General features: G+C 36.9%; 1 protein-coding gene across 1 annotated transcript in view; it reads right to left on the bottom strand.

Annotated features, from left to right (window-relative positions):
- The window catches only part of NLN (neurolysin), a 106,451-nt gene that overhangs the window by 55,954 nt on the left and 23,002 nt on the right, over window positions 1-27,495 (bottom strand). Inside the window, exons 2-3 of the mRNA XM_063086787.1 lie at window positions 9,660-9,919; window positions 5,973-6,121 (exon numbers count right to left, since the gene is read on the bottom strand). Coding sequence (XP_062942857.1) covers window positions 5,973-6,121; window positions 9,660-9,919 — 409 coding nt within the window. The remainder of the gene's footprint in view (window positions 1-5,972; window positions 6,122-9,659; window positions 9,920-27,495) is intronic.

Raw genomic sequence — 27,495 nt, 5'->3', positions numbered from 1 at the left:
AATGCTTTATATCTGGATCTCTAGGCAATTAAGAGCCCAACAACGTTAAAAGTTTCAGTAGTATTGGTTATGACCAATGCCTAGGCATATATTTCGAAATCAAGAAGGCATGGTCATTAAGGCAATTAAATTATAAATTTTGAACTTTTGTTTTGTTTTGTTTTAGTTATAGTTTAAAGGCACTGGTTCTTGTATTTTAATTTTGCATTGGGTTTCCATGGCTGGTTGAGTAGGAGAGATTACATAATGCTTAAAAGCATCTATATTTAATCCCATGACCTATTTGCACTGCAACATTAAAACTTTCCCATTTAAATCACTGATTCTCTAAGATAAATTGGCAAGACGAAAGCCCATAGCTCTGAAAAAATATAAACGATATTACAATAGATGATTGTATTTCTCAAATTTAGTTTGCATAATTCAGCCTCAATTTCACTAAACAATTCTTCTTGTGCATTTATTACTTAGCAGGCCACTGGAATAAAATATGCCTGAATGTTTTAACATGAAGACACTGTATTTCTCATACCAATATGGCTGGAAAGAGCATGTATAAACCTTCTCTGATCTCTGGTGGCTCTTTAGCCAATGCTTGAGAAGGCTCTGTCAAGACTGAAAAATACCAAAACCTCTGGTCATAATTGCTGGCTTTTGATACTTGGCCATTTTTTAGCTAAAGGGATGAGGAAATCCTTTTCATTGCTTCTTCTTTTTTCTTTTGGTGGAATTTAGGATACATTTAATATATTCAATTTGTAATATTTGATATCTACAAATATAACTATATATGTAAGTTATGAAGAAAAATTAAATCCACCCTTCAACTTATTTGGCAGCTGGCCGGAACAGGATCCGACCCTTGACCTTGGTTTTATTTATTTATTTTTTTATGGAAGTGGGTATTTTATTTTATTTTATTTTATTTTATTTTATTTATTTTATTTATTTATTTTTTTTTTCGTGACAGTGCACCTATATAGGATCCGAACCCGCGGCGGGAGCGTCGCCGCGCTGCCAGCGCAGCACTCTACCAAGTGCACCACGGGCTCGGCCCAGACCTTGGTTTTATAACACGTGCTCTAACCAACTGAGTTAACCACTCAGCTCACATTCTTCAAGTTATAAAACAGGATATCAATAACACTGTTGTACTTATTTACTCAACAGGTAACCTGTGCAAAAGATGATTATTCTCTTGAATTTTGTGATAAATGTTTTTTCCAGTTTTACCACTGTCTTAGTCTATTTTGTGTTGCTATAACAGAATACCTGAGACTAGATATTTTATAAGAAAAGGGGTTTATTTAGATCATGAGTCTGGTGGCTGGAAGTCCAAGACTGGGTAGCTGCATGTGGCAAGAACCTCAGGTTGCTTCCACTCATGGTGGAAAATAGAAGGGGAGCCCAATTATGCAAAGAGATCACATGGCGGGAGAGGAAGCAAGACAGAGAGAGGGGAGGTGCCAGGCTCTTTTTAACAACCAGCTCTTGCAGGAAATAGTAGAGTGAGAACTTACTCACACCTGAGGGAGGGCATTAATATATTTATGAAGGATACGCCCATATGACCCAAACACTTCCCACTAGGCCACCTCCAAACACTGCCACATTGGGGATCAAATTTCAACATGAGTTTTGGAGGGGACAAACATCCAAACCATAGCAACCTCCTATAAATATGTTGTTGAGTTTTGCTTCTTTTTGAGCTTTATAAAATGATACCATGTTGTATGCAGCATTCTGCAATTTCTTTCTTTTATTATTACTAACATTCAGCCATATTGTTCCATGTTGCTATAGTTTATATATTTATTTCAATGCTATAAAATATTCCATTGCATAAATGTACCACAATTTAGTGATGCATTTTCTTGCTGATGGAAATCTGGTTTGTTTCAGTGTTTTGCTGTTATAATGTTGCTATGAACAACTGTCCAATTTCACCTTTGCACAAATGCAGAAGTATCTCTAGGTAAATACTGAGGTGGGGACAGGGAAGATGTACTAGGTTATGTAAAATGTAAAATCCAGCTTTATAGCAATAGGTTTTTCTCCAACTTAATCATTATTTTTAATCAATTACACTCTTACTAGTAGTGAATGAACATTCCTGTTGATCCATATCCACAAAGACATTTGGCATCATAATACTTAATTTTTGTCAATCTCATGAATGAAAAATGGTAACTTATGATGGTCTTCATTTGCCTTTCCCTAGTTACTAATGAGATTGAGCATCTTTTCATATGTTTAATTGCCATTTATGTTTCTTTTGAAATATCTCTTCATGTCATTGGCCCGTTTTTCTATTGGGGTGTTTCTTTGCTATTGATTGCAGTAGTTCTTCATATATCCTAGAATGCTTTCCTAGTTTAATGTTTTACAAATTTCTTTTCTCAGTATTTGATTTTCATTTTTTTAAATAAAAAGTTTTCTTTTTGATGTAGTCAAGTTTATTAGGTTTATATTTGAAAGTTAGCACTTTTTGTGTCTTGTTTAAGAACTATACTCTGCCTAGATGTCATGGGGATGTAGTCCTGTATATAAACTTCTAGAAGCTTTAAACTTTAGTCTTTTAAGACTTGAATCCATTAGGAATTGTCTTTCATTTCGGTTGTGAGAAGGAGATCCAATTTTTTTTTTTTTTTCACTTGGATTACTCATGTTCCAGCACCAATACTGAAGGCCTATCTTCTGGATCTCCCACCTTAGTTTGATGAACATTTACTGAATGCTTACTTTGTACCAGGCACTTTGCCAGAGGTGCAAAATACAATCAAACATGACACCCCCCTCCCTTGAGGGTTTTAATGTAAAGTTTATATGGTTTCTGACAAGCACTTACTAACCAGTTCTTTTGCTCTTGGAAAGTTAGCATTTCTGAGCTTCAGTTTCTCCCCTTATAAAAAGGGCTACCTCATAAGGTTGGTATAAGTGTTACATTAGATAGCTCTATTGTTGTATAAATGTAAGGGAGTGTTACTAGCCACACATTTGGAGGGAGGGAGGAAGATTGGTTAGTCTTATGCTCTACTATAATTTCTTCCATACATTTAGTCAACAAATTACTTATTTTGGAGGTTTTGAAACATGAGTGCAAATTAATTGATATTCCCCAGACTGAGATGTGGTGTTCCTTGAATATGCGCATATAGCGGTGACTGGTCAGCTAACACAGTATGGCAGAAGTGATGCTATGTGACTTCTGAGACAGGTCAGAAAATGCAAAGCAGCTTGTGTGGTTTGCCGGAACCCTGAGTATCCATGAAAGTCCTACCACTTGGTGCTGCCATGCTGCCAGGAAGCCCCAATTAACCCACATGAAGGGACTACACAGAGATGCCCTGTGCTATGGAATGAATTGCATCCTCTCATTTGTTGAAGCCCTAACCCCCAATGTGACTCTATTTGGAGATAGGACTTTTCGGAGGTAATTAAGGTTAAATGAAGACAGAAGGGTGAGGTCCTAATCGGACAGGATTGGTGGCCTTTTAAGAAGAGTAGGAGATCTCTCTCTTTCTCCCTGCACATGCACTGATGAAAGGCCATGTGCATATCAGCGAGAAGGGGCTGTCTGCAAGGCAGGAAGAGAGCTCTCACAAGAACCCAACCATGTTGGCAATCTGATCTCAAACTTCAGCCTCCACAACTGGGAAAAAATAAATTTTTGTTGTTTGAACCACCCTGTCTATGGGATTTTGTTATGGCAGCCCAAGCAGACTAAGATATTCTGAGACTACACAAAAAAAGAGAGATGCCTCGTTAGCTCCTACCCACTTTTACCCCAGCCACCACTGCCAGAAACCACATGTAAGGCTCCAAGTCACAACTGCCCGACTGATTCCTTCCTGAATTCCTGATCCCCAGAAACTGTGAGAGAAAATAAAATGATTCTTGCTATTTCTGGCCACTAAGTTTTAGGGTAATATGTCATGTATCATTAGATAGCTGGAACCCTTATTGAGCACAGATTTGCAAAAAGAACTCTGAAAAGTAATTTCACATTTCTACTAATTAATCCTAAGTGAAAATGACACGAGAGCTAAAATAGAATTTTATATCCAATTTGAGTAATATTATATTTGATTATTGTCTACATTGGTGGTATCTTGGGAACTCAATATTATTCAGAACACCCTCAGTACAGTATGCCTAAAATTGCTGATTTCATATTAATTTAACATCCTATTTATCCAGCTTAATTAAGCTTTATGTGTTACATCATGGTTGTCCTATTTCACTTACACTATTATAGAGAAAAATAAACAGAATATTTGGATTATATCTAATTTTGTCCTTTAGGTATGAATGGGATGAGATTTACCATTTATTAAAGTGTCCAGCTCTAGCAGAAAACTGATACAGATAATTCTAGATTTTTAAAAATACTACCTAAATAAACATAACTATTTGCAAGGAAGGTGTTTAAAGGTATACATAAATTTACCTAATGAGCTTCAGTGCAAAAAGAAACAAAAAAGTTATTTTTTATTATTCTGAGGTAGTCTTAACAGACATTGTAGTAGACCCTAAAAAGGTTGGCACAAGAATCTACATTTATGAGAGGAAAAATTATGAAACCAAATCTAAAACTACCTTAAATTGCTACAATAAAACCCTAAAATGAACCAGCCCAAATGAATACACAAATATGATGACTACATTGATGTTTATGAGCTTACTATGGTGTGCTAATCTACTCTACAGGCAGCAATTTGTTCTCAAATATATTTCCCAAAATTTAAAAGTATGACAAGGAAATCTAAAGTAACCAATCTTACATATCTTAATAACATTCATAAGAATCAGAGAAGGTGGAATAGTAACAAAAACATTATTCCAAATGAGAACTTAGAAGTCACAATGAAAACAGGGTTGATCAAAGGAAATTAGAAATTCTAGCAAAAAAATTCTAAAATACATATAAAATATAGAGCTAGAAAGATTAGATTATTTTGGGATGAAATAAAACCAGAAGACTATAAACGTCATGATTCAAGTCACACAGAATAACAACTGTAGCCAAAAGGAGAAAAGAGAACAAACAATTCAGCTAGCAAATTTGTATTATTTTTATAGTGCCAAAGATGAACTCTTATGAACCATATATATTACCAATTATAGGGTGAAAATTGCTTGTCTGACACGAAGAAATAAATAGCATGTACATCTTATGTAACTAAAGTCTGGATTATATATCCTATAATCAGTTATGAGTTACAAAGCAATTTCATTTAAAATGTTTTATTTTGACTTGTCATAATTTGCTAAAAAGGAACAAAAATTTTTGAAGTTTTGCAGTAAGAAACATGCAAAATTAAGCAAAAAATGTCTAGGATTGTAAAACATTGGTTGTTTTCAAACAATTATTGGGGTGTCATGAAAATAAAACTTAAAGCAAGGTTGCAATTGAAAACGCTAGGAGGCAAATCAACAGTGGTGATAAAAAGATCCAAAACATTTAAGACAGACCCACTTAGAGCACTCATTATCCATAATTTCCATGAGTCCTGAAAAACGTAAGGATGACGGACAGGAATGACTCTGGCATGCAGCCTCAACATATGTCATCAATATTATGGCCCAAACCATAAAATATTTACAGACAAATAACTTGATTTCATTTGCTTCTAATTGATTTAGTCTAATATAAATCTTGCAAAATTCTGAAAATTCAAAGAGGATTTTACATTGAACCATCAAACTCATGATGGTTAAAAGGGTTAGATTTACAGATGTGCACTCTTCTACACTTGGACTTTAATTTCAAGTGAATGGAATTAGCAGTTCAACATAACCTCAATGATGTAATATAACATTATATAGTACTGTTATGCTTCACCCATTATTATAATCATGGTAAACATAATCTAGGAAAATTCAATACTTACTGCTGGCCAATGGTTCTTACTTTTTTGTTGTAGGCCCCCCCTCCCATCCCTTTTAAAGGGATTTATAACACCATTTACCTGTAAATGAACAATTCTTTGAAATATATCTTCTCTCATGCTCATCTCAATATCAAAACGAGAAAGTCTTTTATCTGCTTCTGTACTTGCTGCCCGTACTTCTTTGTCAGAGGATACGTGCTGAGGAAAGTCTAGCATGGTCCTTTCCACTGTTGATAGAGAAAAAAACTATGACTACTATAGGACTTGTCAAATTAGTATTAAGCCAAATATCTCCTACCTGGATGAATGATTGTGTTGGTATAAGTTTTTCATTTTACGCTTTCTGTAAAGGTCCCTATGTCTATCAAGAAATAGTATCTAATGCAGCACTTGGCTGTTCGAGTTGGCATCATTATGAACAATAAGGATGTACACTGAGCACTTTTCAAAGTATGTTTAGGGTGTAATTTGTTAACTGGGAATGTAGGGAGATAAAGATATGGTGCCTGTAATGAGGCATCTTCTGACCTGGGATGGAGAGGATTGGGTACATAAAAAGATAAACAACAATACAGGACAGAGCATGTTGGTTGTCAAAGGAATGGGATACTAATTCAGAGGCAGCGGCTATCAAGGGCCGGAGTGCTAGGCAACATGTCATGGAGAATGTTGGACCTAAGAGGATGAGGGGCTCAGTAAGTGGCTGGAAAAATAGACTACAAGCATGGGGACTGGCAGAGACAAAGAACGTTCAAGAAACACGCAGACCAACATAGTGGAATGGGATGTGTTTAGAAAAGAACTTCTTAACCTTTTTAAAAACTACAGATTCCTCTCAGAGAATCTAATCAAAGTTATGGACCCTATCCCAAATGCACATATGCATATAAACATAAGACATTCCACACAGTTTCAGAGGATTCTCAGAAATCTAAGTGGAAACATCCAGTAAGCAGCTAGATATTGGGGGATATTCCTGTTAAAGGATGATGGCAATTTAGTCTGTTCTAATCTTCACATATTAAAGTTGGTTCTTGGGTTTTCCCAGACATTTGTATTTTGATTTTAATTGGGCAAAAATCTCTGATGTCAGTGAAATAACCAGTACTATAGAATGAAAATGAGTATGGTTTATAATGATGGTTGTGGCTATGCTGTGATGGTGAATACATTTTTATTATCTTCACTATTTTGAAGGTATTGTAAACTGGTAAAATTTACAAACGTGATATATAGAAGACAGTAGAGCTATCATTTACATACCAAGAAATTGTACTGCCTCACTCATATCACATTGTCCTCATAAAACACTGTTACAAATAAAGTTGCTAAAAAAATCTACCACAAATATCAGAATACATTACATACATATGTATATTGTTAAGAAACCAAATTATGTAACTACGCTTTTAGGATTTGATTCAACGGATAATTTTATGTCTATTGGTTAAGGAAAGAATGGAATAGAAGATTTAAAATTTAATACTTAAGTGATATAGTTAACTATATAATTGCAATTTCTACTTACTTAAAAAAGTTAGCTCAAAAAGATATTAAGAAGAAATCAAAATTGCTCAAGAACTTAAATGAGCAAAATAAAACGCAAGCGCCTAAAACTGGAAACATATTCTTAAACAAACAGTAATGCTAAACCATTTCCTTCCTTATTTTGCCACAAAGACTTGGAACCAGACTTATGCTCTCACTGCCCAGCTATAAACAGTGCTGATGCCCAGTACCTGACACTAGACAAACAAGGTTTTAACAGCTACTGCAGGAAACATAATGAACTCTGAGAACATGCACAGATAAGAGAAAGTTAGTTTTCAAGAGATCTATTCCCCAACTCAAAAATTTTTTATCATTAACGAACAAGACAAATTTATGCAAGAGCAAGAACAAATGTCACCAGCCTAAAAGTATGTTTAAAAGATATATTATTGGGGAGAAAACAGATTTAAAAATAACTCTTTAGAAGAGAATTTGTTTTTTTCCCCCCACTGTCGAATGTGTAAGTTACTGGGCAGGCACCATCTTGGCTGTAATTTGATGAAGAAGTGAGCACCTGAACAAAGGACAAACCACACCTATGAAGCTGCCTGCTGGAAAGCCTTTGCCGAATAGGAACCAACTCCATCCCTTTGACTTTGACTAATGAAACCAACCAGATCCTTTTTTTGAGAAGCTTAAACTTAACACTTGTAGCAAGATTTAGTGGCCATAAATGAGAGTGGAGTAGTTGGTAACAGGAACAGAAACTGAAACAAAAGTAGTGATAATAGAAAACAGACAAGTCCTTATTACAGTGGAACATAGGGTAGGGAACTCTTGGTGATGAAGGGTTAGTGGTGGGAAACAGATGACCAAGTCTAGGCCTATGCTGGATCCTGACAACCATCCAAATTCCAGAAATGCATACAAATGTTTATGATGCTCTGCAGCTATCTTATGCTCTTATGAAGCCTGGATACACAGCCAAGGTTGTTTAGTCATAATTGTCTCACAAAATATGTCCAACATTTAAAGGTAACTAAAGTGAGTCTTCATTCCTTTTAACTCAAAGGGTCTAGTAAATTGTAAAAATAATGTAAGTTCAGTGTAGAAAATATGGAAAATGGAGACATGCATAAAAAGACCAGTAAAAATCAACTGTAAACCCACTGCCCAAGATATTAATCATCATCATGGTTAATTATATGGGTTAATTTGGAGGGTGCTTTTTGATGAGATTAACATTTAAATCAGTGAACTTAGAGGAAAGTAGATTGCCCTCCACAATGTGAGTGGGTCTCAACCAATCAGTTGAGGGCCTGAATAGAACAAAAAGACCAGCCTTCCTGAGCAAGGGAGAATTATGGAGCAGACTGCCTTAAAATTTCATCTGCACCATTGGCTTTTCTGGGTCTCCAGCCTCCTGGCCTTCGGACTGGAACTGGAACATCAGTTCTCGTGGATCTTGAGCCTGCCAGCCCACACTGCAGATTTTGGACTTGTCAGCCTCCATAATTATGTGAGCCAATTCCCTATAATCAATCAATCAATCAATCAATCAATCAATCAAACAATCTCTCTACACACACACACACACACACACACACACACACATCCTACTGGTTCTGTTTCTCTGGAGAAACCTTACTAATGTAACCACTATTAAAATTAGTTTTCTTCCAGTTTTCCTTCTGTGTCCTTTTCTCTTATATACTGCTTCTAAACATGATTTTAATGGCTACACAGTGTTAGAGGATGAATGTTTCATAATTTATTTAACCATTCCTTTTTTTTTTTCTTAAAACAATGACTGGTAAGGGGATCTTAGGATCTTAACCCTTGAGTTGGTGTTGTCAGCACCACACTCTCCTAAGTGAGCCACAGGCTGGCCCTTATTTAGCTGTTCTATTGGTTGAAATTAAGAGGTTGTTTCTAGGCCTTTGCTACAGTAAAGAGTGCTTATTTATACATAAATTAATATATGAATTTTTGCTGTGTCTGATTATTTCCTTAGAATAAACTCCTAGATGTGGAATTACTTGGTTAGGGTACAAACTTCTTGAAAGTTTTGATGTATATTGTCAAAATGCTCTCCAAACAGCAGTGTAATGACAGTGTACATTTTATAGCAACTTTGCCAACATAATAACATTTTAAAATTTTAGGTAATTTAATTCTAAGTCACGTAAAAATCAATCTGCCAAGATAAAAAGCATAAAATGACTGAAGATGTCCACAAAATCAAATATTTTTGAGCTTTTGCATCATACCCACCTATATACTTCACTTCTACATCTGCCAGTGCCTGCAAACAGTTTTCATAAGTTACTTCCTCAACACTGAGCATTCCAATGGCATCATACACCTGTTTGGTCTGCACAATGAGCTCCTCAGTTCTTGTTTTAATTTGCTCTGGTGAAAGATCCCATCTTAAAACATTTCTGCCCGCAGCAGTACAGGAAGACATTGCCTGAAGGGGAGGTATCACTTCTCTTCCTAATGTCATCCTGAATAAAATCCTGGAACCACCAACTCTAAAAAGAATCAGAAAAAGAGTAAAAAATTAGGGATTTCTGTGGATCCAAAGTCAACATACAAATATGTATTATAAAATTAAATTTTAAATTAAAAAGAAAATTTCAAAAAACTGAGCAACTCTCTCAGGTGAACACATATCACAAAACAAAATGCCCTTGTATTTTCTATTTTTCTTATATAGTTATAATTTTAACGGAATTCATACTTTCCAAACACTGAACTGTTTATTAAATTAAATCACAGAAAAACAAAGTTAGGTGTTGGAGACATAATACCTGTCCTTTATAAATTAAACCTGTAATTGCTCTGATTTTCATATTTTTCCTGTGCTAACTTCCACCTACTATGTTTATAGACTCAAAAATATTTTGCAGATTTAGCAAGGAAACATTTTCAGAATTCTTTTTTTTTACACCAAACACCAATTTTTAAAATGAAAATTTCATACAAATCAAGAATGATTATTTGAATTTAAGACTTGGAAAATAAGTTCTGGTATAGCTATGGTATTACTCTAAAAGAAAACAGAAATTGTTAAGAATAATGATACCAATCCCTTACTCCCTTAAAACATTCAAGCTAATAATACTGATGCTGTGTGTGTCTTTCCCCCTCTCTATATGTATATGATACATATATATATATATATATAATTTTAGAGTTATAAATAAAATATGTTATATTTAATAGCTAACATTTATTATGTGTTTAGGTATTATTCAAATGCTTTCCGCATAGTAACTCACTCAGTCCTCCAACAATCCTATGTGTTACACACTGTGGTTATTCTCATTTTACTGAAGAGAAAACTAAAACACAGAAAAGTTAAGTAACTTGGTCAAGGCCATGCAGCTAGTTTTATGGTGGGAGCTAGGATTAAAAACCAGACAGTATAGATCCAGAACCCACACTCTTAACCACTTAACCACTATGCTAAACCTCACTTCTCTTATCTTACAGGACACAGAAACAACCTTATAAGTTAGGCAGGGCATTATTCCCTTTTAATAGATGAGGCAACTGAGGTTCAGAGAAGTTAAGTGACTTGTTTAAGGTCATTCACTCAACAATCATTTATAAACATATACTATACTATATGACTGTGATAGGCACTGGGGATGCAATGGCCAACTGACTGTGACCCTGTTATTCTAATATAGTGGAGAAGACAAAACAGATAAACAGGCAATGATGCTACACTGAGATGAATGCTATGATAGGGGTAAGCACAGGGAACTCTTAAAAACCACAGAAGGGGCATCCATTCTGGTGTTGGAGAGGGGGAAGGTGTCAAGGAAAATTTTCTAGAAGGAGGAAGGAGCAAGCCAAGATCTAAACAATGTGTAGGAATTATCCAAAGGCCAAAGGCCAAAGGCTGTAACAAGGAGAAAGAGGGACTAGAAAATGAAGAATCTTGGGAATCATTAAAGCATTCAACTTTATTCTGTAGTCAATGGGAGAGCCATTGAAGGGTTTTAATCAGGTGAGAGATGTGATAAGATTTGCCTTTTAAAGAAATCACTCAAATTACAGTGAGTTGAAAGGTTTGTAAAAGAGAGATTATTCTAGAAGAAAGCTGTTACCATAATTGGGGCATACAATTAAGATATATGAACATAGGGGGAATTGGAGTGATTTAAAAGATATTCAGGAGGTAGAATCAATATGGCTTGGTACTGAGTGGCCATACAGGGGCCGAGGTGAGAGTCAAGGATGATGTCCAGGTTTCTGTCTTGGAACTGGATGGATGGGTGGTGGTGCCGTTCACTGATATAGTGAACACAGAAGGAGAGGAGGCTTTGGGGAGAAAAGAGAAGCCTGACTTTGGATATGCCAAGTTTAAAGTGGCTATGGCACATGCAAGTGGAATTTATTAATATTAAATGGTAATTATACCTACAGAAGTAGTTGAACTGACCCAAGGGAGTCTGCAGAGGGAGAAGAAAAAAACATCCAGGCTTGAAACTTTAGTATAATCAGCGAGGTAGAAGGAAAATCAGGCCAAGATGGGTTCTAAGAAGTTGTGAAAAATAAGCAGTGGAAGGGGGAGGCGGTGCACAACAGCATCAAATGTTGTTCGTAAGTCAAGAAAGACCAAATAGTCTCTGTTGAATTTAACAACAGGAATGTCACCGATGACTCTGTCAAGAGCAATGCCAGTACAGCAGTAGAAGTGTAGGTCAGATTACAAAGACTGAGGAGTGAGTGAGAAGGTGGTAAAGGACTGGAGAGAGTGTACCTAAGCAATTCCCTATAGATTACACTGTAAAAATAAGGAGAGCCAAATCAGTGTAGCTGGAAGTGGCTGAGGCATGGAAGAGACACATTTTTTGAGACAGGAGAGACATGAATGCTGATCTCCCCAACTGCCACTCCACAGTAACTGATGTCTCTCTTACATGAAACATACTGGTTGATGCTTATACTCAAGGTGGCAGACTATTTTCTAATATATTTCACATTTCTTCTTTTACCAGTAGTTATATACTAACCAAGGGGTAAGTCTATTCCAAAACCTGTTTATGCCTGTTACACTTATTTTAGCGTAACTTAAATATTTGACTGCTTAAATGTATGCAAAATGAGTATTTCTGGGAGAGGTAAAAAAAAACTTTGGAAATTCTTAAAAAGAGACAGTTACTAAAAAAATCAACCCTTCCAAAAACTTGTCACTATAAAAGTTTGGGAAAAAAAGAATTGTGAAGATACAAAAGGCTTCCAAATTTAGATTGCTTATGTATATTTTTAAATTCTTGTTCTACTTTAAGGAAACCAAAATTGAAAGTCAAAGATGATGCATTCCAGGTGTAGTTTATGCAAGAAGGTTAGTGAGGAATGCCAACACGGGCTAGGCCCATGTTGTTCATACTTAACAAAAAGGTCTTGGTCTTAGATCAAAAAATTTAGGAATAAATATACACTTAAGTTTGACTATAATATTTAAGAAATTTATCTTTTTTAATGATTCTACGTGAAGCTGATTTTTTCAATTAATTGTTAAAAGATACAAGGATACTTCAAAAAGTTTGTGGAAAAATAAAATTAAAAGATAATATGAATCTTTCCATAAACTTCTTGAAGTGCCCTTGTATATAGAGAGCAAGATCCTTACAGAGGTAGGAAGAAATGGGATATATAAAGTGGGCAGAGCAATTTATTCTACATCGGAAGAGAATCTATAGTCTCCTAAACTCAATGAAAAAGTAAAATGGGAGTACCCAAGTTACAGTAAAAATGGAAGATACCGAATTTAAGATCTCAAAGGTTAAGCAGCATAGCAAAATCCAGGATATTTTCCTGGAAACAGATGGTTGATATAAAAGAGTGCAAAGAACTGAGAGTTTATCTCGTTTGGATAAACTGTCTATGTAAACACTGGAGTTAGCATCTTGATGGTTGGGCAACACTGGACCAGGAACCACAGTCTCTGAAGAAAAAAGTGGACCAACCAGGTGGTCGGGAGAGGATATCATGAGCAGGGTATAGCATGGTAAAACCAGATCATGAGCCTCAAAGGTGTTTTTATACAATGGTGGAGAAGTGTATCTGGGCACATCATTACTTTTTCACCTGGGAGAAGGTGCAAAAGAGTAGGGCTTGTGCATGCAAACAAAATTAAATTATCAGATTAAAATAGCATGTTATAAGTATAAGAAGTTTTGTGTAAGCCTCATGGTAACCATGAAGCAAAACCCCATATAGTAGATATAGAAAAGACAAAAAAAAAAAAAAAAAAAAAAAAAAAAAGACTGAAAGTATACCACTACAAAAATTCATCAAACCACAAAGGAAGAAAATAAGAGAGGAAAAACAAAAAACAAAAAATTACCCCCAAAGGATCTATAAAACTATAAAACAACCAGAAAACAATGAACAAAATGACACTAATAAGTCCTTACTTATCAATAATGACTTTGAATGTAAATGGATAAATTCTTGAATCAAAAGGCACAGAGTGGCTGCATATATAAAAAAAAAATCAAGAATCAACTATATGCTGCATACAGAGACTCACTTCACCCTAAAGGACATTCATAGACTAAAAGTAAAGGGATAAAAAATATATTTCACGCAAATGGAAACCAAAAAAATTAATGAGTAGCTATACATATATTAGACAAAATAGACTTTAGATTAAAACTGTAAAGAGACCAAGAAGGGTCATTATAGTAATAAAGGGGTCAATTCATCAAGAGGACATAATAACTGTAAATATATATGCACCCAACATCAGAACACCTAAATGCCTGAAGAAAACATTAAGAGATTCGAAGGGAGACATACACTATAACACAATAATAGTAGGAGATTTTAATACCCCACTTTCAATAATAGATCATCCAGACAAAAAACCAGTAAGGGAATATTGGACTTGAACAACCCTTTAGATCAAGTAGAGCTAACAGACATATATAGAATATTCCACCCAAAAGCAACAGAATACACATTCTTCTCAAGTGAATATGGAACATTCTCCAGGACAGATCATGTGTTAGGCCACAAATCAAGTCTTAACAAATTTGAAGACTGAAAAGTGTTTTTTCCGGCTGCAATGGTATGAAATTAAAAATAACAGGAGGAATCATGGAAAATTCACAAATAAGTGGAAATTAAACTATACACTCTGAACAACTACTGGGTCAAATAAGAAATTAAAAGGGAAATTAAAAGATATCTTGAGACAAAGGAAAATGGAAACACAATATACCAAACCTTTTGTGATGCAGCAAAAGCAGTTCTAAGAGGGAAGTTTATAGCATTAAATGCCTACATAAAAAAAAGAAGAAAGGTATCAAATAAATGACCTAACATTACATCTCAAAGAACTATAAAAACAACAAACAACCCAAAGTTAGGAGAAGGAAGCAAAGAACAAAGTTCAGAGCAGAAATAAATAAAATAGAGACTAGAAAAACAACAAAAAAAGATCAATGAAGCTGAGTTGGTTTTTTGAAAAGCTAAACAAAATTGACAAACCTTTAGCTAGACTAAGAAAAAAAAAGAGAGAAGACTCAAATAAATAAAATTGGAAATGAAAGAGGAGACATTACAACTAATAACAAGGAAGTACAAAGGATCATAACAGACTACTATGAACAATTATATACCAACAAATTGGATAACCTAGAAGAAATGGATGAATTCGTATAAACATATAACCTACCAAGACTGAATTATAAAGAAATCAATAACCTGAACAGACCAATAACGAGTAAGGAGACTGAATCAGGAATAAAAAGTCTCCCATCGAAGAAAAGCCTAGGGGCCGAGCCCGTGGCGCACTTGGTGGAGTGCTGCGCTGGGAGCGCGGCGACTCGCTGCGGGTTCGGATCCCGTATAGGAGTGACCGGTGCGCTCACTGGCTGAGTGCTGGTCACGAAAAAGACAAAAAAAAAAAAAAAAAAAAAAAAAAAGAAGAAAAGCCTAGGACCAGGTGGCTTCATGTCTGATTTCTACCAAACATTTGAAAAAGAACTAATACTAATCCTTCTCAAATTCTTCCAAAAAAATCGAAGGGGAAGGAATACTTCCAAACTCACTTTATGAGGCCAGCATTATTACCTTGATACCAAATCCAGACAAAGACACTACAAGAAAGAAAAACTAAAAGCCAATATACCTGATGAACGTAGATGCAAAAATATTAGCAAACTGTATTCAACCGTACATTAAAAAGGTCGTTCATCATGATCAAGTGAGGTTTATTGCTGGAATCCTTCAACACACACAAATCTATTAATGTGATTCACCATATCAACAGAATGAAGGACAAAAGTCATATGATGATCATAATAGATTCAGAAAAAGCATCTGACAACATTCAACATGCTTTCATGATCAAAAGTTCTCAACAAAATAGGAGTAGAAGGAATGTACCTCAACAAAAAGGCCGTATCTGACAAGTCAAAGGCTAATATCCTATTCAATTGTGACAAGTTGAAGACTTTTCCTCTATGATCAGGAAAAAGACAAGGATGCATACTCTCACCATTTCTATTCAATATAGTATTCAAAGTCTTAGAGCAGAAAAAGAAATAAAAGGCATTCAAATAGGAAAGGAAGAAGTGAAATTATCTGTTTGCTGAGTACATGATCCTTGTTTTAGTCCGTTTTGTGTTGCTATAACAGAATTACCTGAGACTGGGTAATTTATAAAGAAGAGAGGTTTATTTGGCTTATGATTCTGGGACAGCTGCATCTGGCACGGGCCTCAGGCTGCTTCTACTTATGGTGTAAAAGCGGCAGGCAGCTGGCGGGTACAAGTAGATCACGTGGTGAGAGGAAGCAAGAGAGAGGAGGTGCTAGGGTCTTTTAAACAACAAGATATTGTGGGAAGCAATAGAGTGAGAACTCACTCATTTATCCCCCCTCCCCCAGGGAGAGCATTAATACATTAATGAGAGATCCGACCCCATTACTCAATCAGTTTCCAACACTGCCACATTGGGGATCAAAATTCCATATGAGTTTTGGAGGGGACAACACATCCAAACTCCATCAATCTTATATATAGAAAACGCTGGAGCCGGCCCTGTGGCGCACTCGGGGGAGTGCAGCGCTTGGGAGTGCAGCGGCGCTCCCGCCACGGGTTCGGATCCCATATAGGAATGGCCCGTGCGCTCACTGGCTGAGCGCGGTTCGGGCAACACCAAGCCAAGGGTTGCGATCCCCTTACCGGTCACAAAAAGACAAAAAAAAAAACCAAAAAAACAAACCCATAAACATGTCATTATCTTTGACAAAGGCACCAAGCCTATTCACTGGGGAAGGGACTGCCTCTTCAGCAAATGGAGCTGGGATAACTGGATATCCATATGCAGGAGAATGAAACTAGACCCATACCTCTCACCATATACTAAAATCAACTCAAAATGGATTAAGGATTTAAATATACACCCTGAAACAATAATACTTCTTAAAGAAAACATAGGAGAAACACTTCAGGAAATAGGACTGGACACAGACTTCATGAATACGACCCCAAAAGCACGGGCAACCAAAGGAAAAATAAACAAATGGGATTATATCAAACTAAAAAGCTTCTGCACAGCAAAAGAAACAACAGAGTTAAAAGACAACCAACAGAGTGGGAGAAAATATTTGCAAAATATACATCTGACAAGGGATTAATATCCAGAATATATAAGGAACTCAAACAACTTTACAAGAAAAAAACAAGCAACCCAATTAAAAAATGGGCAAAAGAGCTAAGTAGGCATTTCTCTAAGGAAGATATACAAATGGCCAACAGACATATGAAAAAATGCTCAACATCACCCAGCATCCGGGAAATGCAAATCAAAACCACACTGAGATACCATCTAACCCCAGTTAGGATGGCTAAAATCCAAAAGACTCTGAACGATAAATGCTGGCGAGGTTGCGGAGAAAAAGGAACTCTCATACATTATTGGTGGGACTGCAAAATGGTGCAGCCTCTATGGAAAATGGTATGGAGGTTCCTCAAACAATTGCAGATAGATCTACCATACGACCCAGCTATCCCACTGTTGGGAATATACCCAGAAGAATGGAAATCATCAAGTCGAAGGTATACCTGTTCCCCAATGTTCATCGCAGCACTCTTTACAATAGCCAAGAGTTGGAACCAGCCCAAATGTCCATCATCAGATGAGTGGATACGGAAAATGTGGTACATCTACACAATGGAATACTACTCAGCTATAAAAACGAATGAAATACTGCCATTTGCAACAACATGGATGGACCTTGAGAGAATTATATTAAGTGAAACGAGTCAGGCACAGAAAGAGAAATACCACATGTTCTCACTTATTGGTGGGAGCTAAAAATTAATATATAAATTCACACACACACACAAAAAAAAAAAAACCGGGGGGTGGGGGGAAGAAGATATAACAACCACAATTACTTGAAGTTGATACGACAAGCAAACAGAGGGGACATTGGTGGGGGGGGGAGGGGGGAGGGAGGAGGGAGGGAGGTTTTGGTGAGGGGCAACAATAATCAGCCACAATGTATATTGACAAAATAAAATTTAAAAAAAAAAAAAGAAAAGAAGAAAAAAAGAAAAAAAGAAAACCCTGAAGACTCAATGAAAGAATTGTCAGAATTGATAAACAAATTCAGCAAAGTTGCAGGTTACAAAATCAACAAACAAAAATCAGCAGCATTTCTATACACTAACAATGAACTATCTGAAAAAGAAATTAACAAAATAATAATGCCATTTACAGTAGCACACCCTCTCCCCACAAATACTTAGAGGTAAATTTAGCCAAGGGGGTGAAAGATCTGCACACTGAAAACTATAAAACATTGATTGAAAAAAAAAGTAAGATGACACAAATAAATAGAGATATACTCCATGTTCCTGGAGTAGAAGAATTAATATTGTTAAAATGTCCATACTATCTGAAGCAATCTATAGATTCAGTGCAATTGCTATCAAAATCCCAATGTCATTCTCTGCAGGAAAAAAACTGATATGGAACCAAAAAAGACTCCAAATAGCCAAAGCAATATTGAGGAAAAAAAAAAAAAAGCTGGAGGCATCATATTACCTGACCTCAAAATATACTACAAAGCTATAGTGATTAAAACAGCATGGTACTGGTTTAAGTGAAATAAGCCTGGCACAGAAAGACAAACATCGCATAATCTCACTTCCATGTGAAATCTAAAAATAAGAACTCACTGAAGTAGACAGTAGAATGGTGGTTAAGAGGTTGGCAAGGAGTTGGGGGGTGGAAGGGTGGCTGGGAAAGGGGAAAGGTCGGTCAACAGGTACAAAGTTTCAGTTAGAAGGAACATATTCTGGTTGTCTGTTGCACAGCATGGTGTGTATAGGTAATAATATTGTGTTGCCTATTTCAAAACTGCTAAAAGAGTAGATTTTAAATGTTCTTGCCACAAAAAAAGGTAAGTATGTGAGGTGATGGATATACTAATTAGCTGGATTTGATCAATCCACAATGCATACATGTATTGAAGCATCACATTGTACTTCATAAATACATACTATTATTATTTGTCAATAAAAATAAAAGAACTCCTGCTTGGAATGCTGTGAGAGAAGGGGGTCTCAGTCCCATTGAATAAGTGTATGTCTTTGATTATGGTTGGCAGCTGTCCTGTCAGAAAGAGTGGAATTGATGATGAATAAATACTGTGAATGGCAGAATAAAAGAAGGAAACCAAGTATTTAATGATATCAGCAAGCCCCTAGATCAACTAATTTTCAAGCCTGACTAGAGCCAGACTTCCTAGTTATGTGATTCAATAAGTCCCTGCTATTGTTTAAGTCAATTTGAATGTGGTTGTATATTATTTGGCTCATATAGGACCCTAACTAATAAAGGATTAATCACAGGGGGAAAAACAATATGAAGGTCAGAGTACAAGAAATGACAGATGACTAGAAGGTCTTATATACATGGTGCTGGCATAAAGTAATATGGATGGGAAGTTCAGTGTGCGGAGTTGGCTGAAAATTTCCAAAATAATTATTCCTGCAATCCCTCCCTCACGGATACACAGAACAGTGGCCTCTAAGAAAGCGTCAGCCAGGACCATGACCATGTTTCCAAGGAAGTTCCAGAACAGGTGAAAAGGATGGCCCTGGGGTTACCAAGTTATATGAACAGTGAGCAGAAAACAATGACTAAAGCACAAGACTTCCGCATCTTCCTGCTCTTTTCACAGCTCTTCTTAGTACAAACTGATGACTACAGACACATTTTCATTATCGTTAAAACAGCTCTAAAATAAAATTACTTCAAGCATTTCTCTGATAAGATGACCTCCACTGGTTTTCATTCATTTCCTAACATTTACCAAAAGGTCACAGTGTATCTGATTTCAACTCAGATAAAGATGTCAGTACCTCCACCTTGGCTGAATGGATACATCCTTTTACAGTTTCCACTGCAACTAAGGAAAAGCTATCCCTTCCTTAATGTCTTCCTTAATGTAATATTATTCCCTGAACATGGAAGGGCTAGAAAAAAAGGTACAAAAGTGAAAAATCATGATGTCATGGGTCAACAGAACACATCAAAATTTTTATCTTACTACCTTATTCTCTCACCTTCTGGGATTTTACCTTAATTCCTACTGGGATTTATAATTCTTGTTACCAAAGAAAAGGAATGGAGACAGAGGGATTCCTTATACTGCTAACTAAAACATTTTAACTGATTGAGTATTTTCCTCCTGCATCATCTCTGCTTTTCCTCTTCCACCTTCACATTGCTGAGTATCCCTCCTCTTTCCCGTTATCTGTTTTCAAGTTCATCTAGTGCTTCGGATCCTGGCACATTGATTTCTTCTGCCCCTCAGTGCTTCTGCAGCTCTGGAGAACTGCACCTGGGTGGGAAAATTAATGCACCTGCAGTCATTGTAGCAGCTGTGCTCGTACTTTTGAGAATCTGGTGAAGATTTTTCATTGACTTTTTGCAACTGAGAGCTACAAAAGTCGAAGGCAGGCAACACAGCGTGATCCTGTCATTCTCTACAGTAATTATGTGCAATTACTTGAAAATGAAAATCTAGATCAAATCTGACATTCCTACTGTTTATTTAAACACTAGTTTTTTTTTTTTTTCTACAAACTCAGGCTTTTTATTATGTCTCAAGCACACCTTCTGCATTGTCTCCTCTTAAAGCACTTTTCAAAACACAACCTGCGAAATCTCTAACCAAGAAAGAATAGAGAACACCATATTGGAATTGGCAGGAAGGTGTATTTGTTAGTCTGTAATCTCCTGTGTCCAAAAAATAAATGAAGTGCTGAGGCAAAGGAGGCAAGCTGCATAGATTTTGACAGAGACCATCAGATTGCAGAATTTCATTTGGACAAATGAGCATGCCGCAGTTATTCTGAGTTAATTATTGCCTTGAAACTTTTGTAAAACATTTTATGGAATGTACTTTCAGAAATGTTCTGACTTACTGAATTCATTTTCTTTTGAAGCATAATTTAAAGGCCTCCATTTCCTTCCATCAAGGCTTTGACCATTCCAGTTCAACCAGATCTGAGCTTCTATCACCTTTCATCTGTGCCATTCATTTCAGACATTTAAATTACTGTCATCACCTGTTCAATTAGTTTGTCTTGTATTTTAAATGAGACTGGGACTTTCTCAAGCACAAAGACCACTGCACATTTCTTTCATCACAAATCCCCATCCCAATACACTGCACACTGCTGAGCAAACAGTAGACGCTCATTATATACTTCAAAGGAGATGGGACTGATATGGCTAAAACATTTCAGCAGCATCATCTTCCTTCATGATCACGAATAAACATTCATACAGAGAAATATTTTATTTATTAGAGCCAAGACTAGATTGAAACTCCATTATGTAAAATGTCACAACTTCCACTTCCACACAATTTACATTTTCTCCATCCCTTTGCCTATTGTGTTATTCTGTTGTATCACATGGTTTGCATGACATTTCCTGAAATTTACCCAAATTCTTTGAAACCCTTTGCAAATATTCCCAGTATTTGCTTTGGAACTAATGTTTCTCTATAAGCTGCTATTGAGGTCTGTATTAAATCAATCTCTCCATACTGGAATTCCTGTATAAGTTTATTTTAATTATTTCTCTTGTCTGGCTATTTCATCAGAAACACTTCCCTCTAATCTTAATTTCTACCATTCACAAAGTTGTCTTTTCCAACCATTGCTTTGACTGAATCACCCTTCTCCTTACAACTTATCAAGCAATAGCTCAAGTCCAGGTTCCTGTCACCAGAGCACATAGGGCTCCTTTACTTTTTACTTCCCCAATACCAAAGTCCAACCCCGCCACCTCAACAAGGCTTACCTGTTCCTCTGGGCACTTGGCCCACTTCTCACTTGAAGCCTTTGGCCAAGCAGCACCTTATCCACTAGACAGACCTGTGCTGTCCAACACAGTAGCCACATATGGTTGTCTTCCTTTTTCCATTTTTTAAATTGTGGAAAAACATATAACAAATGGATTGCCATTTTAAGCATTTTTAAAATATACAACTGTGTGGAATTAAATACATTCACAATGCTGTACAACTACTGCCTCTGTCTTTTCCCCAAACTGTTCTGTCATCCTAAATATAAGCTCAGTGCCCATTAAGCAATAACTTATTCCTTCCCTCTATTTCTGGTAACTTCTAAACTACTTCTGTTTCTGAAATTTTTTTTCTTTTTAATTTTTTCTTAATTGACCCATGATAATTGTATATATTTATGGAGTACAATATGATATTTGGGTACATTTACACAATGTGCAATGATCATATGAGAGTATTTAGCATATCCATCACCTGAAACAATCGTCACCTCTTTGTATTGGGAACATTCAGTGTCCTCTCAATTAGCCAACTGAAGTTATACAGGAATTTGTTGTTGTTATCTATGTCTTCCTATATTGCTATAGAACACTAGATCTTACTCTTCCTATCTCTCTACAGTTCAGTATCCATTGACCACCCACTCCCCAAATGTGGTTATTTAAATTTAAATTAATTAAGAGTAAATAAAATTACAAATTCAGTTCCTCAGTTGCACTAGGCACATTTCAAATACTCAACAGCCACTCGTGGCTGCCATATTTGATAGTACAGATAGAGAACATTTTCACCACTGCAGAAGGGTCTAATGGACGGTGCTGACCAGATGATCTCATTCCTGAAATCCCACCTGACAGCACATGCATGCCAAGCAGCCCTGCCTGTACTCTCCCATGTGGATCCTTTCTCCTTTCCACTTGCAAAACAGTTTCCTAGATGACTTTTTTGGAAGGAAGAAAGGACAGAGAGAGGAAGGGAGAAAATATAACACTGAGAAAAAAAGTATGAGTAAGCACTATTTTCAAGAGCACAGTGTGGTAGAAAAGACTTTCAGTTCTTTCTAGAAGAAAAGGTACTGACGATATCATTAGAATATAAAAATGGCTTTTCCACCAGATTTTTTAAATTTTATGTCCTTTATTTTACAAATGAGAGTTAATCTTATGTATTAACTGTGCTCACCAAGACAGAAGGTCAAGTTAAAAATTTTTACCTAAAGGTTTTTGGTACTAGACCTTTGATATATCAAACATTTGTGAACTTACTGTTTTCTCTCTGCTCTGAGTATCCTTTCATACCACACATCCGCCATTGTCTGAAATGCTCAGCATCACCAGCAGATGAATCTCTCCCAATGTCCAGATTTCTCTGTGGTACTCAAACTTCCCTACATCCTCAACCTGTCACAGAGCCCTATCTTTCCACTTTGTCTTCATTGAAACCTGGATTCCTGAAGAATGCACTGCCTCCCCCATGAAGTGTGCTCATTCTCTCAAACTCTGACTCAAGGTTAACTTTCTTCTAGATCCCCAAAGGATATCCAAATCATTACTGCACTACAGATTTAATCCCCTGAGGCTGCTGCCTTCTTGCCATATCACTCACTAGCTCTCTTGATGTCATCAACTGATCTCTTTTCCATTTCCTCACATTTATTAAAGACTTGGCTATACAGTCTTCTCCCTCTTAAGCTCCATGATCATCTGGGGGAGACTCTTAGGGTAGATGCCATACGACTTGCTATAGTTTGAATGTTTGTCTCCTCTGAAACTCATGTTGAAACTTAATTCTCTATATAATAGTATGAAGAGGTGGGGCCTTTAAGATGTAACTGGGTCACGAAGGCTCTGCCCTCATGAATAGATTAATCCATTCATGGGTCAATGGACTAATGGGTTAACAGATCAATAGGTTATCACAGAAGCAGGTTAGTTATCATAAGAATGGTTCTGTTAAAAAAGCCAGGCTGGCTCTCTTACCATGGGATACCCTGTGTTACCTCAGTACTCTGCAGAGTCCCCACCAGCAATAAGGCCCTCACCAAATGCGTCCCCTGACCTTGTACTCCCCAGCTTCCAGAAGTGTATGAAATACATTTCTTTTCTTTATAAATTGCCCAGTTTCAGGTATTCATTTATAGCAACAAAAAACAGACTAAGACACCACTTACTTAACCAGTTTCTTGACCTACTTCACTCCAAGAACCTTCATGTCTATTCTTTTTACCACCATTTGGAGATGTTCCTCAAAGATGATAAAATCAAACATTCCACTCTCTGACCACAACTTTCTACCTTTTCAGCTCCCACTTCTTCACTCCCATGATTCTTAGTTTCCCAACTCCCTTAGACCTCTAGTCCTTTAATCCCTCTATTTTCTCACTCTAACAGGCTCTTCCTATAGCTCCATCCTTAGATCTGGGCAATTACTGCACTTTAGAGGGCCCCACTTTGGCCCTCCTATCTTTGCGTTCAGCTCAAAGAGTTAAGGGGATGTGCCTGTGTAGAACCTGCCACCCCCCATCGTGCAAATATGCCTTGAGTACCTAGGACTCCAGAACTCCTTGCACAAATGGCTCCCAGAGCCTGTGTGGGCCTCATCTCTGGATCCATCCTACTGGGGTAAACTACACCATTTGTGTGTACACGTCTTGGACTGAGGGGTGGCCATTAGTAGAAAAGAGTGTGGTGGGAGCTTGGACATATAGGTAGTGACATCCATCCACAGATGAGGCTTTTTATGGTACATGAGGGGATCAGGGATGGGCTTGCAATTGTACTCTCACCCCAGGCTGCACGAATGTTAGAAGTGAGCCTCATCTATCAATTCAACCACCTTTCACTGAAATCCCAACCACCCAGCTTCTAGTACTTCTGCTATATCCACCTTAAAAACACCTGCCCAGGGCCATTGTAACCAGCTACCTTCTCTATTCTTACATCCCGGTTCTGAGTAGAGCTATGGGTTTTGATACAATTATACCATAATCTCTAATTTGAGCTAGACTCTCAAGGCTTCAGGAAAATCTATTTATACCAATCACATACCATTCTCCATACCAATTACTTCAAACTGTGACCAGCCGAGACCAGCCTCCCAAAATTACTCCTCTCACTGTCAGTTGCTAACCTTGCTGCCTACCTTTCTAAGGCCACCAGACAGAAATTCCCTTAACTTACTACCTACAAAACACAGCTGCATCAGCACCAGCCTTTCCTCTTCACTCCTAATTATTATAAGAGATATGTCCTGTCTCAAGCCAATTTCTTGCTCTGTACTTGGGTCTCATCAGATCTCTTCCAAGACATCACTTCATGAAATATCATCTCAGCAAACTCTTAAATGTCTCACTTGTACTGCATCTATTTACACATACAAGTGCTTGAGTGCTTACTTTCTTCATCTAAATAAAACAAAACAAAAAATTCCTTGATCCTGGATCCCTCAAGATTTTTCAGAGTGGTCTACCCAGCTTGCCATTTTCATGTCTTCATCTCTCATTGACTACTCAACCTACTTCAATCTGGGTCCTGGCCTCATAAAAAATGGAAACTGTTCTCACCAAGGTCCTCAATGATCTCCACTAAATCCAACTGATATTCTCTAGTATTTAGCTGTCTTGACTTTTTATGATATACGATAGTGTTTTCCACTCCTTTTTCTCCCTCTCTTTTGAAACTTTTCTTTCTCTCGGCTTCTGTGATAATGATTCCTCTTTTTACTCTATGCCTCTGGATATTCTTTCATAATTTCTATTGCCTACTGTCTATTTACTTATTTATTTATTTAATTTATTTTTAGTCCCTTCTTCAGGATTCCTTACTGTTCCTCAAGATTCTGTTCTATTTCCTCTTTTCTTCTCTTTTAATTTTGCACTATTCCTGGGGTGTTCTGTTCTACTTGTATGGCTATACATGTCACCATGGCTAAAGACTTATAAATCTGTACCTTCAGCACAAATCTCCTGAGTTCTAGACCCATATATCTAACTGTCTGTTGGATAGCTCCACTTGGTTGTTAATTGTCACCTCAAATCCAGTGTGTCTAAAATTAAACTGACCATCTGCCTTGACCCCCAGAACCAACCTGTCCTCCTCCTTTATTCCTTATCTCAGTGAAGAGCACCATTATGTACTCAGTTGTCCAAGCCAGAAAACCAGGAGACTTTCTGGACCCCTTCCAATCTATTCTCCAGATTGCCTGCAGAGTAATTTTCCTAAAATGTAAACCTGATCACGGCACTCCCTTTTGGTGGTATGGTTCCCCAATGACTTCAAGATACTTAGCTTAACATATAAGGGTCTTGTGGATGGCCCCAAACTGCTTCACTGGCTTTCTCAATGCTACGCTTTTCTCCTCAAATCTATGTTCCAGGCATAATGAACTACTTTCACAACTCCCTCAAATTGCTAAGCTCTCTTCAGGCCTTTGCCTGCAACATCTTTCCTCTCCCTCACCTGAGCAAGAAAATCTCTTTCATCCCTTACTTACCTTCCAGATCTCAGTTTGGGCTTCACTTTCACCAGGAAGCCTTCTTTGACTACCTTAGACTGTTTCAGGAATTGGAATTCTTCCTTTGTGCTTCTACAGCACATTATGTATTCACTGACCAAAGCACTTACTACGCTGAGTAGTATTCTATTTACTTGTCTGTGTCTGCAGAAGACCTTGAGCAGTTGACTAGGTCTTAGAGATATTTGCAGATGCTGAAACTAACATAGTCTGTGGTGCATGTATACTTAAACTGAGACAAGTCTACAGAACAAATTCTGCTTAACCTTATTTAAATACTTTTCTTCTATTATTTACATTTCCAATATACATCTGAGAGTGTTTAGTTTCCATAGAGCATTATATAAAGAGCCCCAATCTGCAATTAGTGAAGATGATGCAGCCTGGATATAAGGGCATACATTGGATACTCAAGCATCCTGAATGTTGCTAATAATTTTTCTTCTGAATGGACTGCTGCATTGGGGAATTTTTAAATTTTTTTTAATTTTTTTTTTTTTAAAGATGACTGGTAAGGGGATCTCAACCCTTGGCTTGGTGTTGTCAGCACCACACTCAGCCAGTGAGCTAACTGACCATCCCTATATAGGATCCAAACCCGTGGCCTTGGTGTTATCAGCACTGAACTCTCCTGACTGAGCCACGGGCTGGCCCTGCATTGGGGAATTTGTTTTAAGAGGAGTGCTCAACAGTGATTGAGCCCTCTAGTTTGGGTACTTATAGACCCCTAGCAAAGGTAACCATCCGGTACTTAAGTGTTCCAGTCAATGGACTTTTTCATTTAAGGACATTTAACTTGGTTTAGGACCAAATTCTTTTATGAACAGAATGTTCTAGAATTAAATGTCTCCACATAAGCCAACTTTTACTAGTAAACAGAGACACATCCTTATCCTTAGCCAGAATTGTTACTTTTGATAATCTTTAGTAGACTATGAAGAATTAATGTCCAGAGAGGCCACTTTAGCTTGGTTTCTGAGTTCACAGAAAATGTAAACACAGAATGAGTTGACATTTTCATACAGTTAAGTATAATAAACGTACCCATTCCTGCCTTCTTTCTCTTAGTTTTAGAGAGAAATGTATCCCCCAACCTATGGTTTTCAGCTTTTGCACTCTGCAAATTTCCCACTTACTGTCTCTACCTCCTTGCCTATCACTAATTCTTCCATACTATTCCACTAAAAGTGCTTTGGCAAGGTCATTTTGCCTCTTTCTTGCTACCTCTTCCACT

This window comes from Cynocephalus volans, chromosome 2 (assembly GCF_027409185.1).
Source record: "Cynocephalus volans isolate mCynVol1 chromosome 2, mCynVol1.pri, whole genome shotgun sequence".
Taxonomy (NCBI): domain Eukaryota; kingdom Metazoa; phylum Chordata; class Mammalia; order Dermoptera; family Cynocephalidae; genus Cynocephalus; species Cynocephalus volans.
This window is presented reverse-complemented; position numbering and strand designations above follow the sequence as displayed.